Source organism: Andrographis paniculata, unplaced genomic scaffold, assembly GCF_009805555.1.
Source record: "Andrographis paniculata isolate CXL003 unplaced genomic scaffold, ASM980555v1 Contig38END, whole genome shotgun sequence".
In the NCBI taxonomy this organism is placed as follows: domain Eukaryota; kingdom Viridiplantae; phylum Streptophyta; class Magnoliopsida; order Lamiales; family Acanthaceae; genus Andrographis; species Andrographis paniculata.
Window position 1 is genome coordinate 1,162,857 of NW_026137571.1, and position 24,194 is coordinate 1,187,050.

General features: G+C 32.9%; 3 protein-coding genes across 4 annotated transcripts; all 3 read right to left on the reverse strand.

The window, feature by feature from the left end:
* Positions 1–2,300: 2,300 nt before the first annotated feature.
* Positions 2,301–3,728, reverse strand: LOC127251135 (probable membrane-associated kinase regulator 4). Its single transcript, XM_051274734.1, has one exon. The coding sequence runs from the start codon at positions 3,590–3,592 to the stop codon at positions 2,600–2,602; it is 993 nt and encodes a 330-aa protein (XP_051130691.1). The 5' UTR covers positions 3,593–3,728; the 3' UTR covers positions 2,301–2,599.
* A 3,769-nt stretch (positions 3,729–7,497) lies between these two features.
* On the reverse strand, positions 7,498–14,813 carry LOC127250824 (uncharacterized). Its single transcript, XM_051274250.1, has 18 exons — positions 14,356–14,813; positions 13,499–13,693; positions 12,867–12,962; positions 12,420–12,472; positions 12,141–12,237; positions 11,981–12,054; positions 11,408–11,519; positions 10,654–10,764; positions 10,373–10,449; positions 10,085–10,151; positions 9,684–9,749; positions 9,279–9,386; positions 9,067–9,197; positions 8,914–8,980; positions 8,763–8,818; positions 8,601–8,691; positions 8,366–8,436; positions 7,498–7,981 (listed from the first exon to the last, which is right to left on the reverse strand). Exons 1-18 carry the CDS (start codon positions 14,509–14,511, stop codon positions 7,498–7,500), a joined length of 2,112 nt encoding a protein of 703 aa, XP_051130207.1. The 5' UTR covers positions 14,512–14,813.
* Positions 14,814–15,777: 964 nt separating this feature from the next.
* On the reverse strand, positions 15,778–23,070 carry LOC127250931 (phosphatidate phosphatase PAH1). Of its 2 annotated transcripts, none has more exons than XM_051274416.1 (11): positions 22,743–23,070; positions 21,375–22,558; positions 20,699–21,294; positions 20,544–20,617; positions 20,346–20,430; positions 18,687–18,773; positions 18,263–18,335; positions 17,249–17,292; positions 17,048–17,176; positions 16,730–16,828; positions 15,778–16,068 (listed from the first exon to the last, which is right to left on the reverse strand). In XM_051274416.1, exons 2-11 carry the CDS (start codon positions 22,519–22,521, stop codon positions 16,009–16,011), a joined length of 2,394 nt encoding a protein of 797 aa, XP_051130373.1. In that variant the 5' UTR covers positions 22,522–22,558; positions 22,743–23,070; the 3' UTR covers positions 15,778–16,008. The 2 variants fall into 2 exon arrangements, with proteins under 2 accessions (XP_051130373.1, XP_051130372.1); XM_051274415.1 differs by having other exon boundaries at positions 21,375–22,637.
* Positions 23,071–24,194: the final 1,124 nt, after the last annotated feature.

Here is a 24,194-nt window from a genome sequence, read left to right on the forward strand (position 1 = left end):
ACTTGTTGACCTAGTTCAGGATAACTAGTGAGCGCACTGGACCATCTAGGTCTCGTGGGGAGGTAAGCCATCACTTTCAAGCTCTGCAGGTTCATCGAACCAGTTACTGTGGTTGTTGTTGATAATACTGGTGACTGGATCCTTCCGTATATGCGGCACCATTGGATCAACCAAGTGAGGGTCCATGCTGAAGTGGCAAAACGAATGTCTAGTATGACCTGCAATATGAACATCCTTCAATAAGTAAACAGTGTGTGCACTGTGCTGTCTGCAATGATTTACTTTGACCTTATCCTTTAGCAATTGGAAGCATATCAGGTAAAATTCTTAATGTTTGTACTTCATACAGGTAAAATTCTGATGAGTTTGGACCTGTGAGGCTGTCATGAATATCTCTTGGAATGCTCGGGAACTCTGGTACTCTCTCGATATGGATTTCCTAGGACTGTTTGTAGATTAGATCAATTTGTTTTATGATTGCCTGTTTCATTAGTTTGGGTTTTCAAATTTATATCATGTTTTCACAGATGTTAATATAATTTGTACTGAGATTCCATTTATTCATGTGCTTACGATATTTATACGTAGACATTGCATGCTTTTCGACTACATGGCGTTAAGGGATGAGAATGCTGCATGTAGTGTTATCCTGGAATCGTTTTTCTGGACTAATTCATTGAACTGAATATCATAATAGAAGTAGTTAAGGAATTTGTAGATTAGGGGAGACAGAAATTAAGATAGACTCATCTGATATGTTTATGGAGACAAGTAATTAGACAACGCTGACCATAAGAATCGAGAGGTGTTGGTAGGTCTTCCTAGCTGTTTCGTCTATTTCACACGTACAAATACTGTAGACGATGTCATGGCACTATTAGATTAAGAGCATTTTGCAGAAAAAGACTCCATTGCCAACAATATAAGAAAATGAAGGTAGTTGGTTCCTTGTATTTCTCCCTAAATGTGTAAGTAATGGTCCTGTGTATACTGTCAGACTGTCTGTGTATTTTTAGGATATAAATACATGTGCTACTGCTCTCTTTGTATGTTATTATAAGCTTGAATGGTGGACAATTGTCCAACCAATAAATCGAACTGCCCTAAAATATTGCTGATATTACATTAATGCGTGCCTCCTGTAAGCAGTTTACGATACAATGGATTATCATATATCTGCTCATATATATAATCTCCAATTGAAGGAGTTTTGGCTTTTAGGAAATGTGGAATATTTTGATCCACAAGAAGATTGTTTGGTGCAGAACTGATAGTATTTAATCCTTTTTATCTTAGACTTAATTAGAGCCTCAGCCAGTTGGGATAGAGTTTTAGATGATGAACAAGATGAGATGATTTTAAATTTACATAAATCTAAAATCAACGGAAAAGTAGATACATCAAAGATTTGATTATTCTCAAATCTAATCAAACAGTTGGTATGAGAACTGATACATACTTTCTGTAACAGTACATACTTGTTGGTTCGATGAGAAAGAGCTTCAAATGTCGATAAGTATTTGACAGTGTTCTAGATATTTGTTAGTCTTGAAGTATCTGGTCTGTCTCAAAAGCCATGGAAGCATGCCCCATTAGTTCTTTGTTTGCACACAGTTTTTCATTTGGACATTATTTGTTCCTTGTAATAATTGTACTTGTTCTATTTTCGCTTTGCTGTATTATGGACGAATGGAAGTCAGTGCCATTGAAGGTCGTTTCTGCTTAATCACTTCACTTAGAAAAAAGTATGAACATGAAAAACTTTTATGTAACTATGTCATCATATTCATCTTCTTTTCTCTCTTCCAGCTATCCTCTTCTAAAATAAAAGGTTTCTCCCACACACACACACACGCACTCTCTCTCTCTAGATATATATATATATCTCATCAAGTTCCCTTTTAGGCTCAAAAGGTTATTCTGTCATACAAGTAATGCAAAGATTCCCCTGAACAACTTTTGCTACCTTTCTTTGACAGAGAGAAAAGTTGATCATATATTCACTTTTTTTGCAGAGGCTCATGTGTGAAACAAAGTTATCACTACATGCTACATTAAAAGCATTCTTGATTCTTGTTAGATTTATCTGTGTAGCTAAGTTCTGTTAAAATTAAATTTCCTTCATAGGTGTGACTATTAGTTCAATATACATAAACCATCGACAACACATTTGACTGCACTAAAATCTATACCAAAAATCATATGGCATCTGAATAAGCATCAGGACTAAGAGAAAGTTGGATCCACTTGGCCAAAAAGTTGGGTGCCCTCATTTTGAGACTGGAAAAAAGTTGTGTATTTTGTAGTCTTCTGAACCCTTTTCATTTCTGAAAAGTTTGGGTGTACTGTGCTTTCCTTTTGGTATAGGGTAGGCTTTGGAAAGTCTTAAAGAATGGGTTTTGAATCAAGAAAATACATCATCATTTTGGGGGTTTATTTGAAATTTGAAATGAAATGCAGAATCTGTTTAATTGAATGTGAAGAAATTATTATGTATAATTCAAGCTGTATGAATCTATCTATATACATAATCAAGAATTTTCATGTGGACATATAGATTATGTGATGGATTAAAACAGTATATATATCGAATGCTACATTAAATCTGTGAACAAATTTCAGGCTCCCCGGATGAGTTTCTTGAATCAAAAACCTGCTGAGATTTCTTGCAATGAGCAATGGCAGCCTCAATCGAACTCTCGATCTCTTTAGCACTGGTGCTCCTCCTGAGAAACTGAAGCTCGGAAAGACCAGTCGAATTGAGCGAAAAAGAGGATGACGAAGAGGAAGCGCCGGAGGAAGAATTTGACGACGAAGAAGACAGGGACTTGTTCGGGGAATGGCGTTTGATCGCGCCGGAGAAGGATCTCCGGTGGACATTTTCTCGATCGCCATCTTTCATTATAGCAGCTATTGTAGGATATGGAGTTCTTCCAATCACCCTGAAAGGTATTCTCTTGGAAATCTTCGAATGTTTCTCCGAACATTCATTGGCTCCCGAAAAGTTTCCGGCGCTGGAATTCGTGCTGCCGGGCTCGTCGGATTTTCCGAACAATGACTTGAGGTAAGCTCTCGAAGCCCGGAGCTTGTGGGCAAGAATGTTATGCTTGATTATCTTGAGTTTCTTTGACCAGTTGCTCTTTTTTGTCGGCTGTCGATTGCTGATGAAGCCGGTGAGTTCTGTCGACCATTCGAAGAAGTAGTTGTCGTCGTCGTGATTGAGTTCGCAGCTCGCCCTGCACGATTCCGACGGCGAGATGTTGACAGAATCGGCCGGGGTGTTTGCAGTGTTGGTGCATGGTGCTGTGGAGCACTTTGGCAATGGCATTGAGTAGAAAACATCTTCTTCTTCTTCTTCATTTTCAAATGAAGCTTTACTGACATTGAATTTTGTCGTTGCAGCGGCGGCGGCGGCGGCGCGGAGGAGGTGGAGGGGGAGGAGTTTGCCATTGTAGAAGAGCTCATCAGCTGGAGAAGTGGTGGATTCTTTGTCATTACAGGTAAACTCAAACTCTGTGCTCTGTGGGGAAGAAGTAATTAATTCCATGTCTATGTAGTCTTCTTCTTCTTCTTTTGATGGATTTGAGGCCATTTCATGAAAAATAAAAAAAATATAAAAATTAGAATTAAAATGGGAGATTTGTGAAGATGATAATATGATGATTGTTGTTGAGAGAAAATGAGAAATCAAAGTGTGTAGTGTAGTGTAGGGAAGAAAGGTATGGATGGATGGATAGGAGTTAGGTTAAAAGCATTAGGAATGCCTTTCTTATATATAGGAAAAAAGGAAAATGGGTTTTTAAATTCTCTCCCAAAATCATCAAGAAAAGATGTGCATTATGTGGTTATAATAGGGAATTAATTATTAAATTTTTAGGGTTTGGTTGATTGGAATTTGAAATTGATTTGAAATGAGTGGTTTAAATAGTATTTTGATGTGATATTTATGAGAATAAAATATTCTGTCTCATATCTATATGACTATATATCCATTTGTTTTTTTTTAACTGAGTTTTAGAAATATTAGTATTATGTTGTGATAAATAGAAATAGAGGTAAGAAGATAAATTAATGTATAATATAAATGTAATAATATATTGTAAATTGGAACAATATTTGTAAAAAAGGAAATGAATACTTTGTTATAAGACGAACCAAAATAAAAAAAAATGGATAGATTGTTAATGGACGGATAGAGTATATTTTTATATATATTTCACACTGCACAAAAATCACAACCAAACACACCTTTAGGGTTTTTTTTTTATTTCATTTTTTTTCTAAACTCACTCAAATATTTTTAAATTTCAAAATAATTAATTATATTTTTATATATAAATATATGTTCCATTTTATACCTATCACATTACTCAAATAAAAAAAAAAAATGTATTTCTCTCTCCAATTACATCACTTAATCTCTAATTTATTTCTAATTATCCTTTTTAATACTATCCATCTAAATTACCGTGCCGAATTTAAATGTTGCGCGGTGTTTAGGACATAGGGGAGGATAGTATATACTCCCTCTGTCCCAAAAAAAATATCTATTTGTTTTTTGCACGTAATTTTAGAAATATTAGTATTATATTGGGATATAGTAGAAATAAAGTAGAAATGACTAAAATAAATTGTTAGTATATGTGATATAAAGGTAATGACATTTGTGTAATATATTGTAAGTTGTAAGGGTATTTGTAACGTTAGGTAGACAGTACAGTTACTAAAAAAAGAAATGGATATTTTTGTTATGGGACGGACTAAAATAGAAAAATAGATACTTTGTTATGGGACGGAGAGAGTATTTAGTTTAACTAAACAATTTAAAAATAATTTGGTATGATATTTGTGAGAGGTATTTTATATTTTTCTTATAAAAAGATACTATTCCCTCTGTCCCATATTGGATGTCTTAGTCACCGTAGACACTAGAATTTATTATATAAGTAGATAATTAAAAATATATTAGTGAAAATAATTAACTTATAATGTTAATATAAATCATTATAGATTAAGATTAAAATAACTAATTAGTTTAATTATAATTAAAAAATTTAAAATGAGATTAAAATGGGTAATTATTTTTTAAAAAATGAAAGTGACATGAGATGAGATGTGAAACATATAGAAACGACAACATTAATATAGTAAGTGGGACGGATGGAGTATTAATGAATAGGTTAAAATTAGATGTATATATAAACATGAGTCATAATTTTATAGGAAATTGCAATTGTTGCGTAATAATAAGAAATAAAAACAAACTCCAAGAAAACTTAATTATAAATATTTTAGCGGATATGCAAACAAAGTTGGCCATCTGCACCACTGTTTCTGTCTGCATGTGTTTTTTAGTTTGATAGAATTTGGGCAATTCTTAAGTCTGAACTAATAAATGAAACTCAAATTCAATGCTCAGCTTTTTATAGTGTTAATGATTTGTTCACATAGCAAAAACTTTAAATAAAATTAAATAAAATCAAAAAGAAAGAGAGAGAGAGAGTAAGAGTGAGAGTGAGATTCCTAATTTGGAATTCAAATTGCAATTTGGAGTTTAGTGTATATCAAAAGTGGCTCCAAGTTAGGTTTTACAGGCTTTGTATTTTTCTGACATGAGTCCAAAAAACTTTTTAATTTAAAAATTTATTTTATTTTTTTATTTAATTTATGGTTATTATTATTTTATTTTTTATTGTTTAAATTAATGAGGGGGGCAAGAGATTAAATAATGGGAGTGCTGCAGCAGCAGCATTCCACAACTTTCCCTGCAACAAAAAACATAAACTGGAAGCCAACCCATTCCTCAAAACCTGGTTTTTTGCACCACTCCCAACTGTTTATATATTTATTTATTTATTTACTTTTATTTTTTATTGTTATTGTTATTGTGAATCTTTATCAATGGCAAGAAAATGGAGGTTTATGGATCTCCAAGATGACTTTTAGTCAAAATATGGGCATCTTTGGTCTTTTTTATTTTTATTTTTATTTTTATTTTTTAAAAATAACACTGTTTTTGAGACATCAAAATAAAATGGTGTTTTTTTAATCTAGTGCAGATAAGCTAATATTTTTATTGTTGGTTAAACATAGATTAGTTTACCAAAAAGTTACAAGTATGTTTGGTTGTATTTTCTATCATTTATTTTTACTACAAATTTATTTGCAATATATATTTTTTTTTAAATCTCAAATATTAAAAATATTATGTTAAAGACTTATTTATATTCTATCAAAGAAATATTTTGTTAGAATATAATTTTAAAAACATCAGAACACAAGAAACCCTATGTGCATATATATATATATATATCTATATATCCTCACCTCGAGGCCTTATTTTGTTTGCACACTATTGCATCAATCCATTGGACCTCACACCAACATTACATTCTAATTTATTTCTATAATATAATATATGTGTGTGTGAATTAAGAAGAAATGAACAAGTAAAATAATTTGGATAAGAAAATAAGCTTATATATATATATATATATATATATATAGATTTATACATATTGGATTCCAAGTAGAGGACCCCTTTGAGACTCTTATATCAGATTCATCACATGTTATCTGACAAAATTTAACCAAAAAAGAAAGGAACAAAGGTGGTGCTCTGAAATTTTCTTCTGATATGGCCAAATTCTATTGTCTCCTTTTCTTAATATTTTTTTTATCTAAAAAGTTACTTTTTAATTTTACTTCTTTAATCTTCATGTAAATAGTTTGCTTGTATTTTTAAACATATATTTCCACTATTTATTTGTAATGCCGATCTTATTTTTGCTTTTCTTAGAAAAAATACTATCATATTTTTAATTTTTATTTAGTAAATTATGTTCAAAAAGTACTTTTATTCAAAATATCACATTACAATATTTCAATACACACCAAAATGTAAACAAACTTGTGTTATTTTAACTTGTTTAATTAATTTATTTATTTTGTTCAAATAGTAGTTTAAATGTGATATTTTTTTTTTGATAGAAATTAATATATTTTATAAAAAAAATATGATAATTACATAGTAATAAAATTAATTTCCATAATAAGTTAACTTTAAATTTTCAAGAATGTTCCCTCCAAAATAATTTCACATCTAATAATTTCAAAGTATTGCATATAGGATGCCCAAGCTTTACAACAACGAATGTATGTCCAAAATAAGAAAAAAAAAAGTAAAATATCTAACCTCACAAAGCAACAACTACAAAAATCCTTAAATTTAAAACGCTAGCAACCTCATATATGTATATATATTTATATATATATATATATAATAGGGCCATTGTAACGATCCCATTTCATAATTTCAAGAAAATGCAATAACTACATATATCCATACTCGAATCAATCAAATGATATACATATTCATGCTTAGAAGTATAAACAAACATGGCAAGAACTTACCCAAAACATCTTATGATGATGATGATGATCACTTCAGACATATGTATCCTTCATTTTATTTGGCATTGATCGATCGATTCATCGTCACAAACTATTTCTCGGAATCATCTCGTCGAATTCCCAGTCAATAATGCCCTCCATGGAATTGCCTCTAATGTGATTCTCAAGTTCCAACTCTAGCTTCAACTTGGACAACAGTGCCTCTGCATTCGACTTCATCTTCCCGATTTCGACCCCAATAGGCTCCAGATGTTCCAAGTGATCGTTGTTTCTTGGTAACGCCGAAGTCTGCATCCGAGACAAAGGTAGAGAAAATGGAGCAAAAGCCAATGGATTAATCCCCCTTTGTGTCTCATAACCTGAGGTTGATTCAGCATTGGCCTCTAGTTTCTTTGGCGAACGCTGTTTCTGTGATAGGAACCGGATTTTTGGGGCCCTTTCCTTTGGTGGTGTATGGTCTTCTATATTTGGATCCTCGATTTTGAAACTAGGCTTCTCGATGGATTCGAATTCGACTTTCATCTCTTCAAGTGTGTCGAGTAGTTCGTGTATTTTGTTGCCATTTTCCCTGGTAAAGAGTGTCACTAGTCAGATGTCTACAAAATTTTGAGAACAATAAAAATTTAAGCATTTGATGTAATTTTTACGGAATAATACCAAAAGTTCTAAAGTGACTAGAAAAAATTGCAAAAAAATTCTATATATATATATATATATATACTTCATTGTCACTTTTGTCCTGTACTTATCTAATTGGTAAAATATATTGCAAAAGTCGTTATTTCTATCATTTGGCCGCGTATGATCGCGCCTATAAATATAGGATAAAAGTGATAATGGAGTATACATGTGAGATATTTTTTGCAATTTTCCCAAAGCGACTATATAAACAGGGAGTTTAATTTACTCATGGATGCATAAAATGTAAATTAAAGGCTTAGACGTAGTTCACCTTGAATTCGTGTCTTCGAGCATGTAAAGCTGTTTCTTGATGCTTTCCACAATGCTAAATGCAGTTATGATCTGCAAGAAAATGGTACATAGAAGCAACATAAGTCTTCTAGTCTTAGGGAATCGACGGAAATCTTTATGATGGATGAAGATTAATTAATTGCATTTCTAAGCTTATATATATATATGTGTATGTGTGTGTGTGTATGTACATAAGATGATGGATGATTTTACACCTTGGCTGATCTGATCTGATACTGTTTTTCAAGGTTTCGTCTTGGATTAGCCGCAGCCTCAGTTTCCTCTGCATCGGATGATTTGTCTAACCTGGCAAAATTGGTATTGGACATGGTGTATGTGTTGCAGAGTTCCATTCCATGACAATTAACAAGAATTACCTTTTTAAATTCTGCACAAGTTCCTGAACTGAAGAAATGCAAGGCTCGAGGTCTTCCTGGTTGGCGAAGAACATCATTACAACGATAAAAGAATTTCAAACGAATATATATATATACTACTACATTTGATCTCCATCTGCTGTTGTGGTACCTTGTAAGCAGTTAAAAGGTTCATAGCCACATCCATCAAGTATTCCTTGTGTTTCTCCAGCTCATCACTTACAGAAAAAAAAAAAAAAAAGAAATCTAATAGTTACATTCGATTTTTGATGCATTTGTTCATGGAGATGTGGGGGGAACTTACCTAACAATCTTGTCTTTTTGTTGAGCACAGTATGACTGGAAAGCCCATGTGCTTTTGAGAAAACTGATAAATGTGTTGCAGACTTTGGCTTCTGCTCGATATGAGGCAATCGATTTCGAGAGCTCATCTTCCTGAGTAGCAGCATCATTACTTTTAAGGAAATAAAACTTGAAGAACCTGATGAATTTGGAAATGGCAGAGGAGTACCGTACCTTAACCTTAAAATGTTGAATAATCTGATTACTGGCTTCATCAAACTGATCTCTTTCTTCCCTGGCATTGCGAAGACGGGCACGTGCAGAAGTCAAGGAATTGTTAACCTAAATATAAACTCATTAGATGTAACAAGGTTGGCTCATACCAGAACCACATTTTTCATCAGTATGACAACATATTTTTGCCCTCTATTTTGGCTATTCTATCTCATCTATGCAACTTATTGACTATAGAGTCATATAACGGTTAGATTTTATTGGTTAATATTAGAGTGACTCCTAATTGCATCTATATATCCGTGTAACTTCACTTGTATTCATATACTTTTTCTATTCTACACAACAAAAAATAACTTCAGCAGCTTTTCGGAAAGCCATAGTATAAGGAAGTATAGTCAGTACCTTTCTTAGCTCTTCTTCAAGCTCGTCTTTTCTACATTCGAGAGCTTTGATTTCAGCAGCCAATTCCTGAGGATCTGGTTATAGTCAGCAGTGCTAGATCTAGTACTGCAGGAAAGAATTGGGGCTTGCAGATAACATCTATGATCTATTGTAGAACACTTTTTTCTTTTTTTTTCACCTGTGATCTTCTTTATCATTAAAAATGACATGGACCACGATCCTATATTGCTGTCTAGTTTAACTACTATCAAAGTTACAATATTAAAACTAATGAGAAATATTTATACAGATGTTACTAGAAATGCAAAAGAAACTTGAATCTGTGAGATCTATTAAGCATCACATGGTTGTGTTATTCATTTCTATATTAACAAGAAACAAATGTTTGAGAAGCATTTTACCTTTTCGAGTTGATTCACTTCACCAGTTTTGGCCACACGAAATTTAAGGGCTTCTTCTTTCTGGATCCTGTTTGCAGAAAGAAATGGAGCTTTTGAGAGGCTCACGCGTCTACAGACATATACATATATCTCATCCAGATCATAACCATCAAATTCTCTGCCTAGATATGATGATAAAACAAAAATCTTCATAACAGATTGATACCAAATACAAGAAACTCTCTGAGGACTTGACATTTTAAGAAACTTCCTACTGCTAGTGATCTATTGGTAGTAAGAACCACAAACCTATTGTCAAAAATGCGCTTTTCAGCTTTTGAGGCTGAGCCTGCAAGAGATTCTGATAATATTATTAGCTTATCCACCTGACAATTATAAAGATAAAAACAACTAAGCGTCAGCCGGCAAAAATTTTAGCAGATGTATGGTAATCATTTGACTGTAAGGGTTATAAGGCACACATATTTTCAGTAATCTTTTCAGATACATCATAATGTGGTTCCTGTTGATTTATTTAGGAATCACCTAAGAGCCCTTATAACAATAGGTTTCAGAGATAACAGGAATGCCTTTTGTTTATGGGCTGTCGGCGAATCTCCAGTCTTCATGAATTTTTTCTGCAACAGAAGCTCTCCTAATCGGGAATAAAGTAGAATATTTTCAAGGTCTTCCTCCAGATACTGCAGGAATAAAATGGAGTTAGTCCAAGTGATGGTACAAATTTTTTTGAGTAGATTTGCACCAAACAGAAACTCAATTAGATGCGGTAGAAGGTTAACTCTAAGCATTTGCATCTTGCAGATATCAGCATTGGATTAAATATGAGCAAACTCTTTATTCATCTCTCATCTATGTCATTATTAAGAATCAGAAATAATCAACAAAGATCAGACAGCTACACATTGAATGATACAGAAGAAGGGATTAATAATTTATCCCAGATCAAATAGATGCTAGACAAAGGCAACCTTTAGACAATAGGCAAGGCATGCTAATGATTTTTCAAAATATTTTCTTCATAAGTGGACTCAACAGAGTTATATCCAAGATATATTCCACTAGGGAGTTAATCAGCAAATTAAAAAACACCAAGCAACTCTATTTACATGGATATATATGGAATTTTTGGCACTTTCATCAACAGTAATTTTTTTTTCTTTCTTAGTTAAATACTCAACATCATACTATTTCTCAAAATTTTCAAAATTTCTATCTAAACGGAGCGGAATTCTATATTAAGTTCCTCAAACCTAGAGCAGCAGGTTTCATTATGTGCCAATATGCATGGGAAAGTTAATTACAAGAAATTAAACATTGCCTTACCTTTGTTTGCATGTCTGATGCACTTTCGGGTGATTTCTTCCTTTCATTTATACAGAGCTGGTTTTTAAAGTCACATAGTTTTTTATGTATGTTTGAGACTTCAGAATCTATTCTGAGAGCAAATGAAAACACAGAAAAATAATTAAAATGGTAACTTTTCAGTCACGATCAGGTTAAACAATAATCGTATAAGTAATAAAGATCTTACTAATCCTCCAGAGCATCATTTATTCCTTAGAAACTATAATCTAACTCTGCCTCCTTTCTTGGGTAGATCATTTCAGCTGAATCTTGCTTTTGGGGAAAATGAGAAAAGGAAATTATCTTTTTAAGGTAGTTGAGTTACACTAATTTCAAGCTGCTGATTTGTCAGCAGTGTTATATAGTTCATACTATAAATTTTAGAACAATACAAAAAGATAAATTTAAAGAGTTTTCGAACTCCTTCCAGATTAATCCTATGTGGCAAGTATCATTCTTTTGTTCATGTCTAACCTAGCCGTATATATCATTTCTCTAAAACTGAAAATCAAGCATGGCTGATGAAGTCATGAAAGGTATACCCTTAACCACCTTACTATCTCAGAATTAACTTTAAGGCCTGCTATGGCATCTTGCACATACTGCAGCAGTTCTTCCCTCTTTACCTGAGTTTAGGATGCAAAGATGTGAAGCATTAGAATTGTTACACATCTTGTTCAGATCTCCACTCTCATCATGATTGATAGCATACCAGCACTTCCTCGCTGTAGGTTGAGAATGCTCTCGCCAAATCTTTTACACAGCTTAATGTCACATCATGAGCTTCATCTCCACCATTTAGGCAAAGCCTGAACACAAAGAGCACGGGGAAAGATCTCATGCTTTTATTCTTCTGCAAGGTGGAAGCAAAATATGAAAAGCAACTAAATAAATCAAACTACTGATTGGTGGTGATCACCAAGCCCATCACTTGGCTAGGCCTAAGAACTACAATAAAAACATATAAACAAGCAAGACCAGTGAGAATCACCGATATATCTCTAGGAGCAAAGAAAGTTCCTCGTCATTGGGTTCTTCAAGAATCTGGGCCACACAAAAGAGTCAGCTTAGTTAACCTACAATTACCATAAGAAAACGCAAATAAACTCAATGATAACCAGAAATAGCATGTAGTATTGAGAAAAGCAGAATCATTTGATATCATCGTATATGGAAAATTGTGTTTTGAAAACAAAAAAAGCAAAATTATTTAACTGGAATAATAGGCTATTTCACTCAATTCATCAAGATAAACAAGACTAGTACTATGAAATGCAAATGTTAACTCTGTCTCTGGCAACATATGTTTTTGGTTTTCAAATATTAGAATCCATATAAGAAGTGTGGAGGGTAAAAAAATTAAAGGAGAAATACCCTCTAATTAAGCTATATTAGACATTAAAAAAGACATAGGGCAATTGAAAGCCGCAAATCTTACCAAAGACAGTGTAATGCCCTCAAGTGCTTGACTTCTAAGGAACACATCCTGGAAGTTCATCGGTTCTCCACCATGGTCATGATCATAATACATAACCTGGGCATCATAATAAGGAAATGCAGATAGATGGATTTCCTTTTTGAAAAGCTTGGCAGTCCAACAACTCATAACCAACCCTGAATAACTCAACGAAGTTTCTACATGAAGATGTTCATGAATCTAACTCAGAAACATTATACGGGACAAGCTAGTAAACTTGGATTCTAAATTTACAAATGTAAATGAAATCAACAAAACAGGAGAGGTAGTCCAAGATTACAGAACAGTGCCGCAGAGAAGTATTCAAGACTACATCTTGCAATTTAGCGGCTAAGATCATTTTTTTTCTTTTTTCGGCTAAGATCAATTGAGAAGCTGGATTCTGCAGAAGAATCTGTATGAAACAGAAACTCATATCATCCTATCTTCCCAAGAACATAGCTTATGTTGGACTTGGTCATAAAATAGTCCAGCCTGATGGTCCTTAACTTTACATAGATGAAAATGAAAATGCAGAATCTTCCAAGAATGAAATTATAATCTCCCTGAAAACTGGAAAAGGTTAAAAGCTTGAGGCTTTTTAGAAAATATACCGTGGTTGGCCTTGCAGGAGGATCTTTCAATGAACCAGACTTGACAAGGTTGAGAGCTTCATTTTGTCTCTTTATCTCTTTCAAGGCAACTAGCCATCTTCTCAGTACCTGAACTCTTTCTATTCCCCTACATGTAACAGAGACTTCTTCTAAACGTTTTACTGCATGCTTATAACTTTGGAAATTTCGAGCTCCCTACAAAACCAATTAATTCAACAAAATAAGGTCAGCCATGGTTTAAGACTTCAAGTTACTTTGAAGATGCAAAGAAAAATATATATATATAGTGAATAAAGAATGAAAAATAACATTAATATTTCTTATCGATTCATTCACCTTGTAACACACCTTACAAATATGACTGAGAAAACAAAGCTAAATATATATTGAAAAACTGAACACAAATGCTTGCACAGAGAACAGAATTTTCAATAGCCAAATGTTGTTCAAACTATATGAACTATTCATAGTTTAACCGCATCATCAGTTGATAAATGAAAGATAATAATTTCCAGTATAATCAATACATTTGAAACAGTGAGCTCCACTGAGAAAACCAATACTTCATTAGTTCCATGATAAGCATAAAATTTACACATGATTTCCTAGTGAAGAAGAATAACATCTTAAAGTGCTGATATACATATATATATATATATATATATTCAAGCTAAACTATCTTAATCACCATTGTCATTGTCATATTCTACAACCATTAACACTCCTTAAAGCAAGCCAATCCTCAAATATTCAAGTGATAATCATAACCATTTCAATCAGTACTCCATAATTAATATAGAGAGGCCTCCAAATCTCACGAACACAGGCATATACAGAAATAGATTAACGAAGAATACAATGCGATCTGGCAACAGCCTGGAGCCGCCTACTACGGCTTGTCCGGCTTGATTGACGACTGTGTCGGCATAGGTTCGTACCGCGCGGCTGAGGCTGAGGTTGGATGTTCCGCTGACTTCCACCGCTTTGTACACCGCCGATCGAAGCCACGACATATCCGAATTGAGCGAAAGAAGCGAACAGTGATTCCTCCTGATCTAATCGAATTGAACGCAAACGAAAATGAGAAAGGATTGATATGGAGGAAGGAAGAAAATCGATGAGAGAAGGAAATAGGAAGAAGAAGAATGAGGCCATAGTTCGAGTGTTGTGATCCATTCTTTTCGCGCCTTCGCTTTGGCGGTTTTCCCCAAAATGCCCTTGACCGTTTGCCGCACGTGCTTGTCAGTTGCCACACCCGCAACCTCTTTTTCCCTTTCACTCTAAAAATATTGAATTGGAACAAATACATATTACTCGTTCCGGCTCATATTTTGCGTGAATGTATTACCGTTAAAAATATTTTTATATTTGTATAATTTTTCTTTTTACAAATATGCTTCTACCATGATTATTATAAGACCGAAATATTTTTGTAATTTTTTCTTAATTTATACTCCCTCCGTCCCAAACAAGGTGCAATATTTGTTTTGAGCTCGAGTTTTTAGGTGGATAATATTAAGTAGGATAATTTAGAAATTAAGTGATAAGATGAAGAGAAAAATGTATATTTTATTTGGGTGATGTAATGAGATAGAATGTGGGGTAGAGATTACATCTAATTAATTTATTAGTATTTATTATTATAAGATATAATTAAGTTAAATTCTTATTTTTTATATTCTCTTTGTCCCAAATATCCCGGGTGGATAGTATTAAGTAGGATAATTTAGAAATTAAGTAATACGATGGAGAGAGAAATATATATTTTATTTTTTTAATTGGGTGATGCGAGGGATAAAATGTAGAGTAGAGATTAAGTATAATTAATTATTTCCTATGTTGCATGTTGTTTGGGACCGAAGGAGTACTACAATATAATAATTAATATTAAAAGATCAAATTAAAACATAATAATAAAACAACCTTCATTAATTGCTCTACACGTGATAATCTTTTATAATTTCATATATTCAACATAGATTAATTTCTAATAGTATAATAAAAGATATAACTCATCCGTCTCATAACAATGTATCCATTTATTTTTTGCGTCATTATACTTAACGCTAAAATATCCTTATATTTGTATAATTTTTTATACAAATATCATTATATTAGTATTACAAGACACTAATAGAACTATTTTTGCAATTTTTTCTTGATTTGTAATACGTTTTGATATAAAAATTAATATCCAAATATCAACACGCAAAAAGTAAATTGATACTTAGTTATGGGTCGGACGGAGTATTAAACTTTAAATAGAAAGTAGGAGTATATTCTTTTAATGTAATATTTATAATAAAAAATAGACATTTATACAACATGATCAGTCTAAATGTTACAAAAATGAATGTACTTAATTCTTACATATACGAACGACTTTTATGTGCTAAAACAGCCCATTCCATCTCCATTCAAAGAGACATACTGAACTGAAGAATAATTAATGATAGGCTTTAATTCTGTCCTCACCTCTACACGACCGCCGTTGCTGCCGCCAGAAACAACTACAACTTATCGATGTCGGGCAGGGGCATTTTCCAGTAATTCCACGAGTTATAATCTTCCTAAGCAGGCCAAAAAACCGATACAGAATGAGGATATTACAGTAACAACAGAGACAAAACAGGTGTGTTTCTTTTCCGTCTTCTATATACTAAGTTTTTACTAATCGGATTCATATTTCTTAAAACAAAAAAAAAGTTATTTCTATATACTAAGTTTTTACCAGAATATCATATCAAATACTACCTCCATCGTGAGTTTTATTTACTTTTTCATATTGATTTTTTAATATTAATTTTTATATCAAAATATAATACAAATTTTTTAAAAAATTATTTTATTAGTGTCTTATAATACTAATACTAATATAAGGACATTTGTAAAAAAAAATAGAATATTTTTTAATGTTAAATACAATTAAGATAAATATGACCCTAGAGGCTGACGGAGAGAGTATTATTTAAATAAGAAACTCAAACCATCAAACTCAATTCAGACCAGAAAGAATCACATTTTAAGGGTTTGTTTGCACAATATTTTTTTTCGATACGATTTTCAATATATATATTTTATCCTCTCACAAAAGTCTAACATTCAATATAAATATTATCTTTTATATTATTGACATAATTTTCTATACCCTAAACCATATAAAAAAAATATTCTTCAAATCAAACACTAAAGAAACAAACCTTAAGATTTTTCAATAGGCAAAGACAATACCTGCTCGACTAGGGATGTCGGGGGGAACATATCGTTCACTAGTGTGTGGAACGACGTATATGACTTTACATCCACACGGTGGTTAATAGCCACTTCTCCCTGCAATAATCAATGATCGAATCATTGAGTAAGAAGTTTAGAAAGACATTTTTGGAACTTTCAGCATTATTCAGTAAGATTAAATTTTCCAAAAAAATATTAACATCAAATACTCGATTTTTACTATTCTCAAGATTTTCCAGAACTTCTATCTACATGGAGCCTATAATTTGATCGAGCCCGATTGCATTTTGTTTAATTTAAAGAGAATAGGAGTACCTTAGGATTTATGATGAAGATCTTGCCCTTTGGTATCCCCACTTTCCTGTAACTAAGTTCGTCGGTGTCTCTGTTTCCAAATCCGGCATAAAATGGATTATAATCAGCTGGAAATAGCGCCTTGATGTCCTGCAAACGAATAATTTTTTAATGAGTTTGCTACGAAAGATTCAATACGTAAGGTTGATCGTCAACATTTACCTCTAAGCAGGCAATCTTGAACTCATGGGGAGCTCTTCGTATTACTGCCATCGAATAAAACAATGCAATCATGTGCATGTAAAAAAGTAATGATGTGTTTGTTTTGTGAGATTGTTGAAAAGAAATTTTTTTATGTGAGTTATAAAAATTGTGTAGAAAATATAAAAACAATTAATGTAATTATTAATATTTTTGGAAAAACATGTGAAAAAAAAAAGTATTGAAAGAACAAACGTCTATCATGCTTTCTTTTTCAGTTTTTTTTATACTCCCTCCGTCCAGTTAGAAAGTATACATATTTCTATTTTGGGACGTCTAATTACAAAGTAAACATTTCATTAAATACCTCACTCTTTTTCACAAATACCCGTACTTTACATCACATCGTTACTTTTACACCAAAAAGGAAGGTCAAAAATATCATTTTACTACTTTTAACTATTCACTATAAACACCGCGCCAAAAGTAAATATTTACTTTGTATGTGGACGGAGGGAGTACTACATAGGAGAGTCGAAATTTTGTTATTGTACTTTCTTTATCCAAGTTATGCAGTGTCGAAAGATTAATTAAAAGCATACACACACAAATTTTTCTAACTTTCAAAAGAATCGAGAATTGTCTGTACATCAAATAAGCAGATGAAAGTAAATGCCATGCAGCAAATGAGCTGTGATCTTTGTGCCAAAACCATAGCAAAATACAGGTAGGTGTGTTTGTTTGGGGGATTTTCCCCAAAATATACTATTCATCAAATTTTTTTTCCAAAAAATATCAAATCAAATACCTATTTTTTATTTTTTATATTATATTAAAAATAATTTTACATTCAACATATCACATAACCCCTGTTTATATCACATCATATAACTATTCCAATTCAAAATTTTTACTATTCAAATCTCAATTCAAAATCCAAACTCCCAAACAAACACACCCAAAATCTACAGTTGGAAAAGAACCACGAAGAACGCATTATGATGAGAGGTTAAAATAATCTTTATTCAAGCTCACCTTCTCGGTAAAGAGATGGAAATAAGCCATCAGGGGAGATAACAACAGGTCCATTGGGTAAGCTTTTGCCATCCTGTGAAATTTTGAACAATTATGAGCCAATTAATTCTGTTTTGCAAAATGCCGAACTAATTCCACAAGAGAAACAAATGAGAAAACATTGTTGACAAATTTCAGCAACCAAATCAGAACTTGATTGTTGCATAAAGTTCCAATAAGGAGCATTACTGAATTGAACTGACTGTAAAACATTTTAGCTGTTACGATAACTGAAGAATTATTATTGCATAGGATAGGATTTCTGCAATCTTCACATTATACCAAAGAGTGTACACTTTTGGACCCGTTAAAATAAAAGTAACAATTTATCTGGCATACGTAATATCACCATCTTAAAATGAAAATACAACAAAAAAGCAAATACCTGCTTGAGATTGAATAGAAAACTTTTGGTCAAGTATGCTTGAACAATGGCACGTGCGCTCAAAAATAATAGCTGGTACCCGTTCTCCTGTTGCAATTTGTTGACAAACCATAGTTTAAAAAAGCATAAATTAACATGGCAAAGATTTGAAACATGTTTGCAACAGATAATGACATTCAGAAAATCATGGTTCGACTGCTTACAATTGAAGCTCTCAATATACAACAATGTCTCAGTTTACCAAAAAGATATTACAATAGACATACAAGAAATTATGGAATTTGGCTAGCATTTTAAATATAAAAGAATATAATGAAAAATGGATCTATAAGCTTTAATTCGTAATGAAATAACAATAGTAACAAGATAATAGATAAATTTGAGGAAACTATTTCATTCTGCACATAAAAGGATTAAGGGTGTGTTCGTATGAGAGATTTTCCAATATTTCCTCTATTTGCCAATTTTTTTTCTTTCGAAAGTATCAAATCAAATATTTATTTTTTATTTTTTATAATATACTAAAAATCAATTTTGTGTTCAAAACATCACATCAATACCTATTTATATAACATCATACTACTATTTCAATTAAAAAAAATTATATTCAAATCTCAAATCAAAATCCAAACCTCCAAACAAACACACCCTAAACCAACAGCACGAACAGCAGAGTGTAAATGGCTAATTCGATAAAGAATACGTGCAAATCTTTAGCTTAGATTTGATCGGATTAATTAATATAGAAGACTTGGTGCATCTTTAAACCCTAAAGATAAATACCAAATAAGATCAAATGATTAAACGAATTATGTACTCAACAACCCATGGAAACAAATAGAAGCCATGATAGCAACAATTTACTAAATAATGCCGGGTATATTCTGGCTGCTATTTTTCATATTAATTAAAAAGAGTAAATAGTTTACAGTATCACCTCATTTAACCAATTACTAGTTTACAGTATCACTAGGAACTAAATAGAATCGAGAATCTTATTTAAATCACACATGATTTTATGAACGCATACAGTGCTTCAAAGTCAATGCATGGTCGAAACATATATTCTTGCTTCAATACAAGCACTCTCACACTTCGGTTGTGTTCTTTTGTGAGTCTTACCATCGATTCTTACTATTTAAATTCTTTTTTCCTCAAAAAATATCAAATCAAACAATTACTTTTTTTTATATATATTATACTCTCTATGTCCCGTAACTAAGTATTCGTTTACTTTTTGCTTGTTGATATTTGAATATTGAGGAAAAATGACAAAAATACTTTTATTAGTGTCTTGTAATACTAATATAGTGACATTTGTACAAAAATTATACAAATATAAGGATATTTTTAATATTAAGTATAATGATGCAAATAGTAAATGGATACCTTATTATGAATGTCACGAGTACTACAAGTCTATTTTACATTCAAAATATCACATCCACATCTATTTATATGGCATCAAACAACTATTCAAATTTTCAACTTTTACTATTCAAAAATCCAAACCCACAAACAAACACACCCTTCGGTATTCTAACATATCAAGTCTTCAAGAATTAACACAATTCATCATTTGCTTGAATCAAAAACCAATTCGATGAAGCAAAGAATAGTGAGATTTTAGCTTTACAAACAGAGATATGAAGAGGACACCTTTATTGCTGAAAAGAGACGAGCTATCCCAGAGTGCGTCCAGTCCTTCCCGACCAAAGGCATAAACTGACCAAGAACATCAGACCTAGAAAAAACAAGCACATTTCGCCACATTCGATCTCTCTCAGTTGGTTTGAATTCTAGAACAGTTTCGTTTGCAGATCTAAAAATTGTCTAATACGAATCAAAAAATCTCACTTGGTGATCGTCCCATCAACATCAGAAACCACAATCCGCGTGTTCCATTTCCACACGTAAATATGAGCCTCAACCTGTTTTGAGATGATGCATAAATTAAAAGGGACAAGAGAAGCTGTAATCCAAATAACTATTTCGCCAAAGAACAAACGAACCTTCTGTGATCCAAGCACTCTTGTGCAGAATACAAAATTCACAATATTCTGCCCCTCTTTGAGATTCAACGATGAGATTTGATCGTTAGTCGGGACGTTGGTTCTTACAAGCTGCTTATAAGGAGGTCTGGAGATTGCAGAGGCTGTCGGGGTTGTAGCTGTGGGTTGCCTCGGTGAGCTCAAAGATTCAGAATCGACGAAAACTTCCTCATTCGATGAGTTACTAAAAGTGCGCTCGAGTGTCTTGACCCTCCTAAATGGGATTGGCCAGAGCCTCCATCTCCGGGATGAGGTTGAGTTCATTCCGGATGCTTCTTCTTTCACTTCTGGTGTATCCTTTTCTACAGGGATCGAATCTTTCGAGTCAACTGGCAAATCGAAACCGAAAGCTACCTTACCGAGAACAATATGGGCAGCTTTACTCCAAGGTAAGTATTTTCCTTGTAGTCGAACAATTAAGTTCTCGTTCTTCACTATCGATGAACCGGAATTTCGAAATTCCTCGGGTGATATTCGGCTTGCATCAAAGGCTGCTTCTGCTGCCTGCAATCCCATTCCGGGTTGAATCATGTTTCCGCATAGTGATATCTCCAATTCTGTCAAAAAATAATGAATGTGAGTAATGTCGGGAATAATTTTGTCTAAATTTAACCATATAGCGAAGTGAATATCTTACTTGTGACACTCTTCGACTCTTTCTCTTTATTGTATGTATTCCTTTCATACATTACAGCTTCGACCTGAGAATTGGGGAAAGAGTTACGGATCCGATTTCCAGAATCAAGTGGCTCATCTTCGATTCTTAATTCGTCGTGATTTCCATTTTCAGTATCATGCTTATATGAAGAACTTCGATCAAACTTCTCCTTAGAATCTTCAGTAGTTTGGTGATCCGGACGGCCATTCATATACTGCACTGCCAATTCGGGAAGCTCCAAGCAGCTTTGAAAAACATCATCCTTCTCTAATAAGCTCAAAGATTTTCGAGAATTGTTTTCGATGTATATATCGGTCGATTTCTGATCTTCTTGTTCATGAACCAAAAGCTCTCGATCCGAGGCATTTAGATCGTCCAAGTAATCGGGAGTCCATGAAGCTTTTCCGGGGCTATAATCCGCAGTTCCGCCACCCGGGCCGAGGTGAAATTGAGGCGTACTTAACTGCACATTTTCACCGTCCCTCTCGGACGATGACAATGGTGCCGTCAAGATATGACCGTCCACGCTCACCAAAACAACTTCCGAATTCGAATCCTGTGATTCCAATGCATGTTCGACGCTATCTAAAGTGTCGTATCTACTCGAACCGTACTCCGAAAACTCAATTGAACCGTCCAACGACGACGATTGCTCGTCCTGAAACTCGTAGAACACGTGCCCGCTATCCGATTCAATTTTCTTCAACTTCTCCATCCCGAGATCAAACCTCACTTCATCACCATTCCCACCATTCTTAAAACTACTCTCGTCGTCTTCTTCGTCGCCGTAATCGCTACCGGTTTTCGTCGTTCTCCCTTCCTTTATACCCTCACCATCTTCCTCCCTCAGATCAACCTCTCGCACAAAATAAGCTTCCCCAGAATTATCCAGATACATGTTGAAATTAGCTTCGACTCCATTGACTTCAATTCTCACTACCTTCTCAGCCCCCTTCAAAACCCCCTGAAATTTCCCAAATCTTACATACCATGGCGTGCTCCTGAAGCTTCCATCCTGCTGCTTAACCACAATTATGTCAACTGCTCCACCAAATGGATGAAATGGTGTGGCAACAGAGTACATCCCTTGTGTAATAAAACTGCTAACCCTACCCACCACATTCATCCCTTCAATTTCGCAATTTCGCTGCAAAACCTAAAACCTAATCCCCAAATTTCACGAACACCAAACTAATTTCACAATCAAATCAACAATTAATCAAATTCCACATGAATCGAACTCTGCAGCACAATCGAATCCTTAAAATTACTTCTCCAGCAGATAATCAAGTTCAAAATCAACAAAGACCAAAAAAATAAAAATTAAAATTGCAGAGTTCAACTTACCTCCACGAAAAACTTGCGAAAAATTCACCAGGCAATATCCAAACGACAAGGATTGATAGATCAATGAATGGATGAATGCTTGTTGAGTCAAGAAACCGCTCCCCACGAATTTTTATCCCAAAGCGAAGATTCCGAGAATATCTCGTCCCGTCATTGAATTGAGTTAAGTTTTAGCAAAAATTTTCTACTCTAATCAAGCTAGCTGCATACATGTCACCCCCAAATTTATCTTCCTATTTTATAATCTGGAACAATATCGAAATTTGTAATAATATTATTAATAATTTAATAAAAAATTATTTTATTTTTTTGGCAGAGTCCTGACTGTTGAGTTGGTGAGTTCCCTTCCCAACCTCTGCAATAAATATGCAGTGCAGTGGAAGCTTCCTCTATTGCAGAGCAGTGGAAGCTTCCTCTTTTGTGGTATTTTTCTTGTTTTCCATGCCATCTAAAATTTAAGGGGTCCTTTGTTTCATTGTTTGCACTGTGAGGGTGTGTTTGAATTTGGTTCTAGATTTGACATTTGAATGATAAATTTTATTTAAATAGTTATTTTAGATTGTTGAATTATGTCTCATATCAAACAAGAAAAATATGTAAGTTTTTTTTTTTTTTTTTTTAAAGTTTGAAAAAAATTGATTTGAATTTTGTATTAAGATAATATATAATTGAATATTTTAAAAGAAGAAAGGCTAAATATTAAAAATTTAAAATTTGAAGACAAAAAAAAATGAACATGAAAGACTGTTCATTCAATACTAATTAATTCTAAATTGAAAGGTGTGTTCTTACAAGCAAAAATAAAAAATATTTCATCTGTTCTATAAATATAGTCTTAATTTGGTTGGGTACGAGATTTAAGGAATATTAATATTATATTAACATTTGGTAAAAAATATAGATAAAAGACTTTTTTGTCTTTGTGAGTGTATTAGTGTAAAAAATAGTGGCAATTATGTAATAAAAATGAAAAAGTAGAGATGGTTTTCCGGTGATATAGTTATTTATGAAAATAAGACTATTTTTTGGGACAGATAGAAATAGTAAACAAGACTATTATATTGAGACGGAAAAAATATATTTTTTCTAGAAAATTAATATGTTAAGTACACTTATTATTCTTATAATATTTACACAATTTTCTATATTTTACATTAAAAAATTTGTCCCACTATCTGAAATTTATAGAAATTAAGGTTTGCATTCATAACATCATTATCACAAGTTCACCCCACACGAACCAGTCATCATTATGAGACAAATATGAATCTCTTGTTAATATGATATTATTGTGTGGATACTAGTAAAAATTATATAATAAAAATATACTTATTTAATTTGAACATAATTTGTAACAAATGAACCAAAGAAAATTTAATTTAATTTTTGCACCAAAATAAGAGAGAGCAATATAATTTTTTTTTCTAAAAAAAAAAACTATCAAAAAGAATA

Bases quoted from the DNA above. Each gene is read 5' to 3' on its own strand.
- LOC127250824 (XM_051274250.1), bottom strand. From the start codon at position 14,511: ATGTCGTGGCTTCGATCGGCGGTGTACAAAGCGGTGGAAGTCAGCGGA. The intron at 12,473-12,866 runs GTAAGATTTGCG...TGTGTGGCCCAG, and splicing joins AGGGCATTACACTGTCTTTG to ATTCTTGAAGAACCCAATGA. The intron at 8,437-8,600 runs GTGTAAAATCAT...ATTTTCTTGCAG, and splicing joins ATCAGATCAGATCAGCCAAG to ATCATAACTGCATTTAGCAT.
- LOC127250931 (XM_051274416.1), bottom strand. From the start codon at position 22,521: ATGAATGTGGTGGGTAGGGTTAGCAGTTTTATTACACAAGGGATGTAC. The intron at 21,295-21,374 runs GTAAGATATTCA...ATTTTTTGACAG, and splicing joins AGAGTCGAAGAGTGTCACAA to AATTGGAGATATCACTATGC. The intron at 20,618-20,698 runs GTTCGTTTGTTC...ATCTCAAAACAG, and splicing joins GAGTGCTTGGATCACAGAAG to GTTGAGGCTCATATTTACGT.
- LOC127251135 (XM_051274734.1), bottom strand. From the start codon at position 3,592: ATGGCCTCAAATCCATCAAAAGAAGAAGAAGAAGACTACATAGACATG.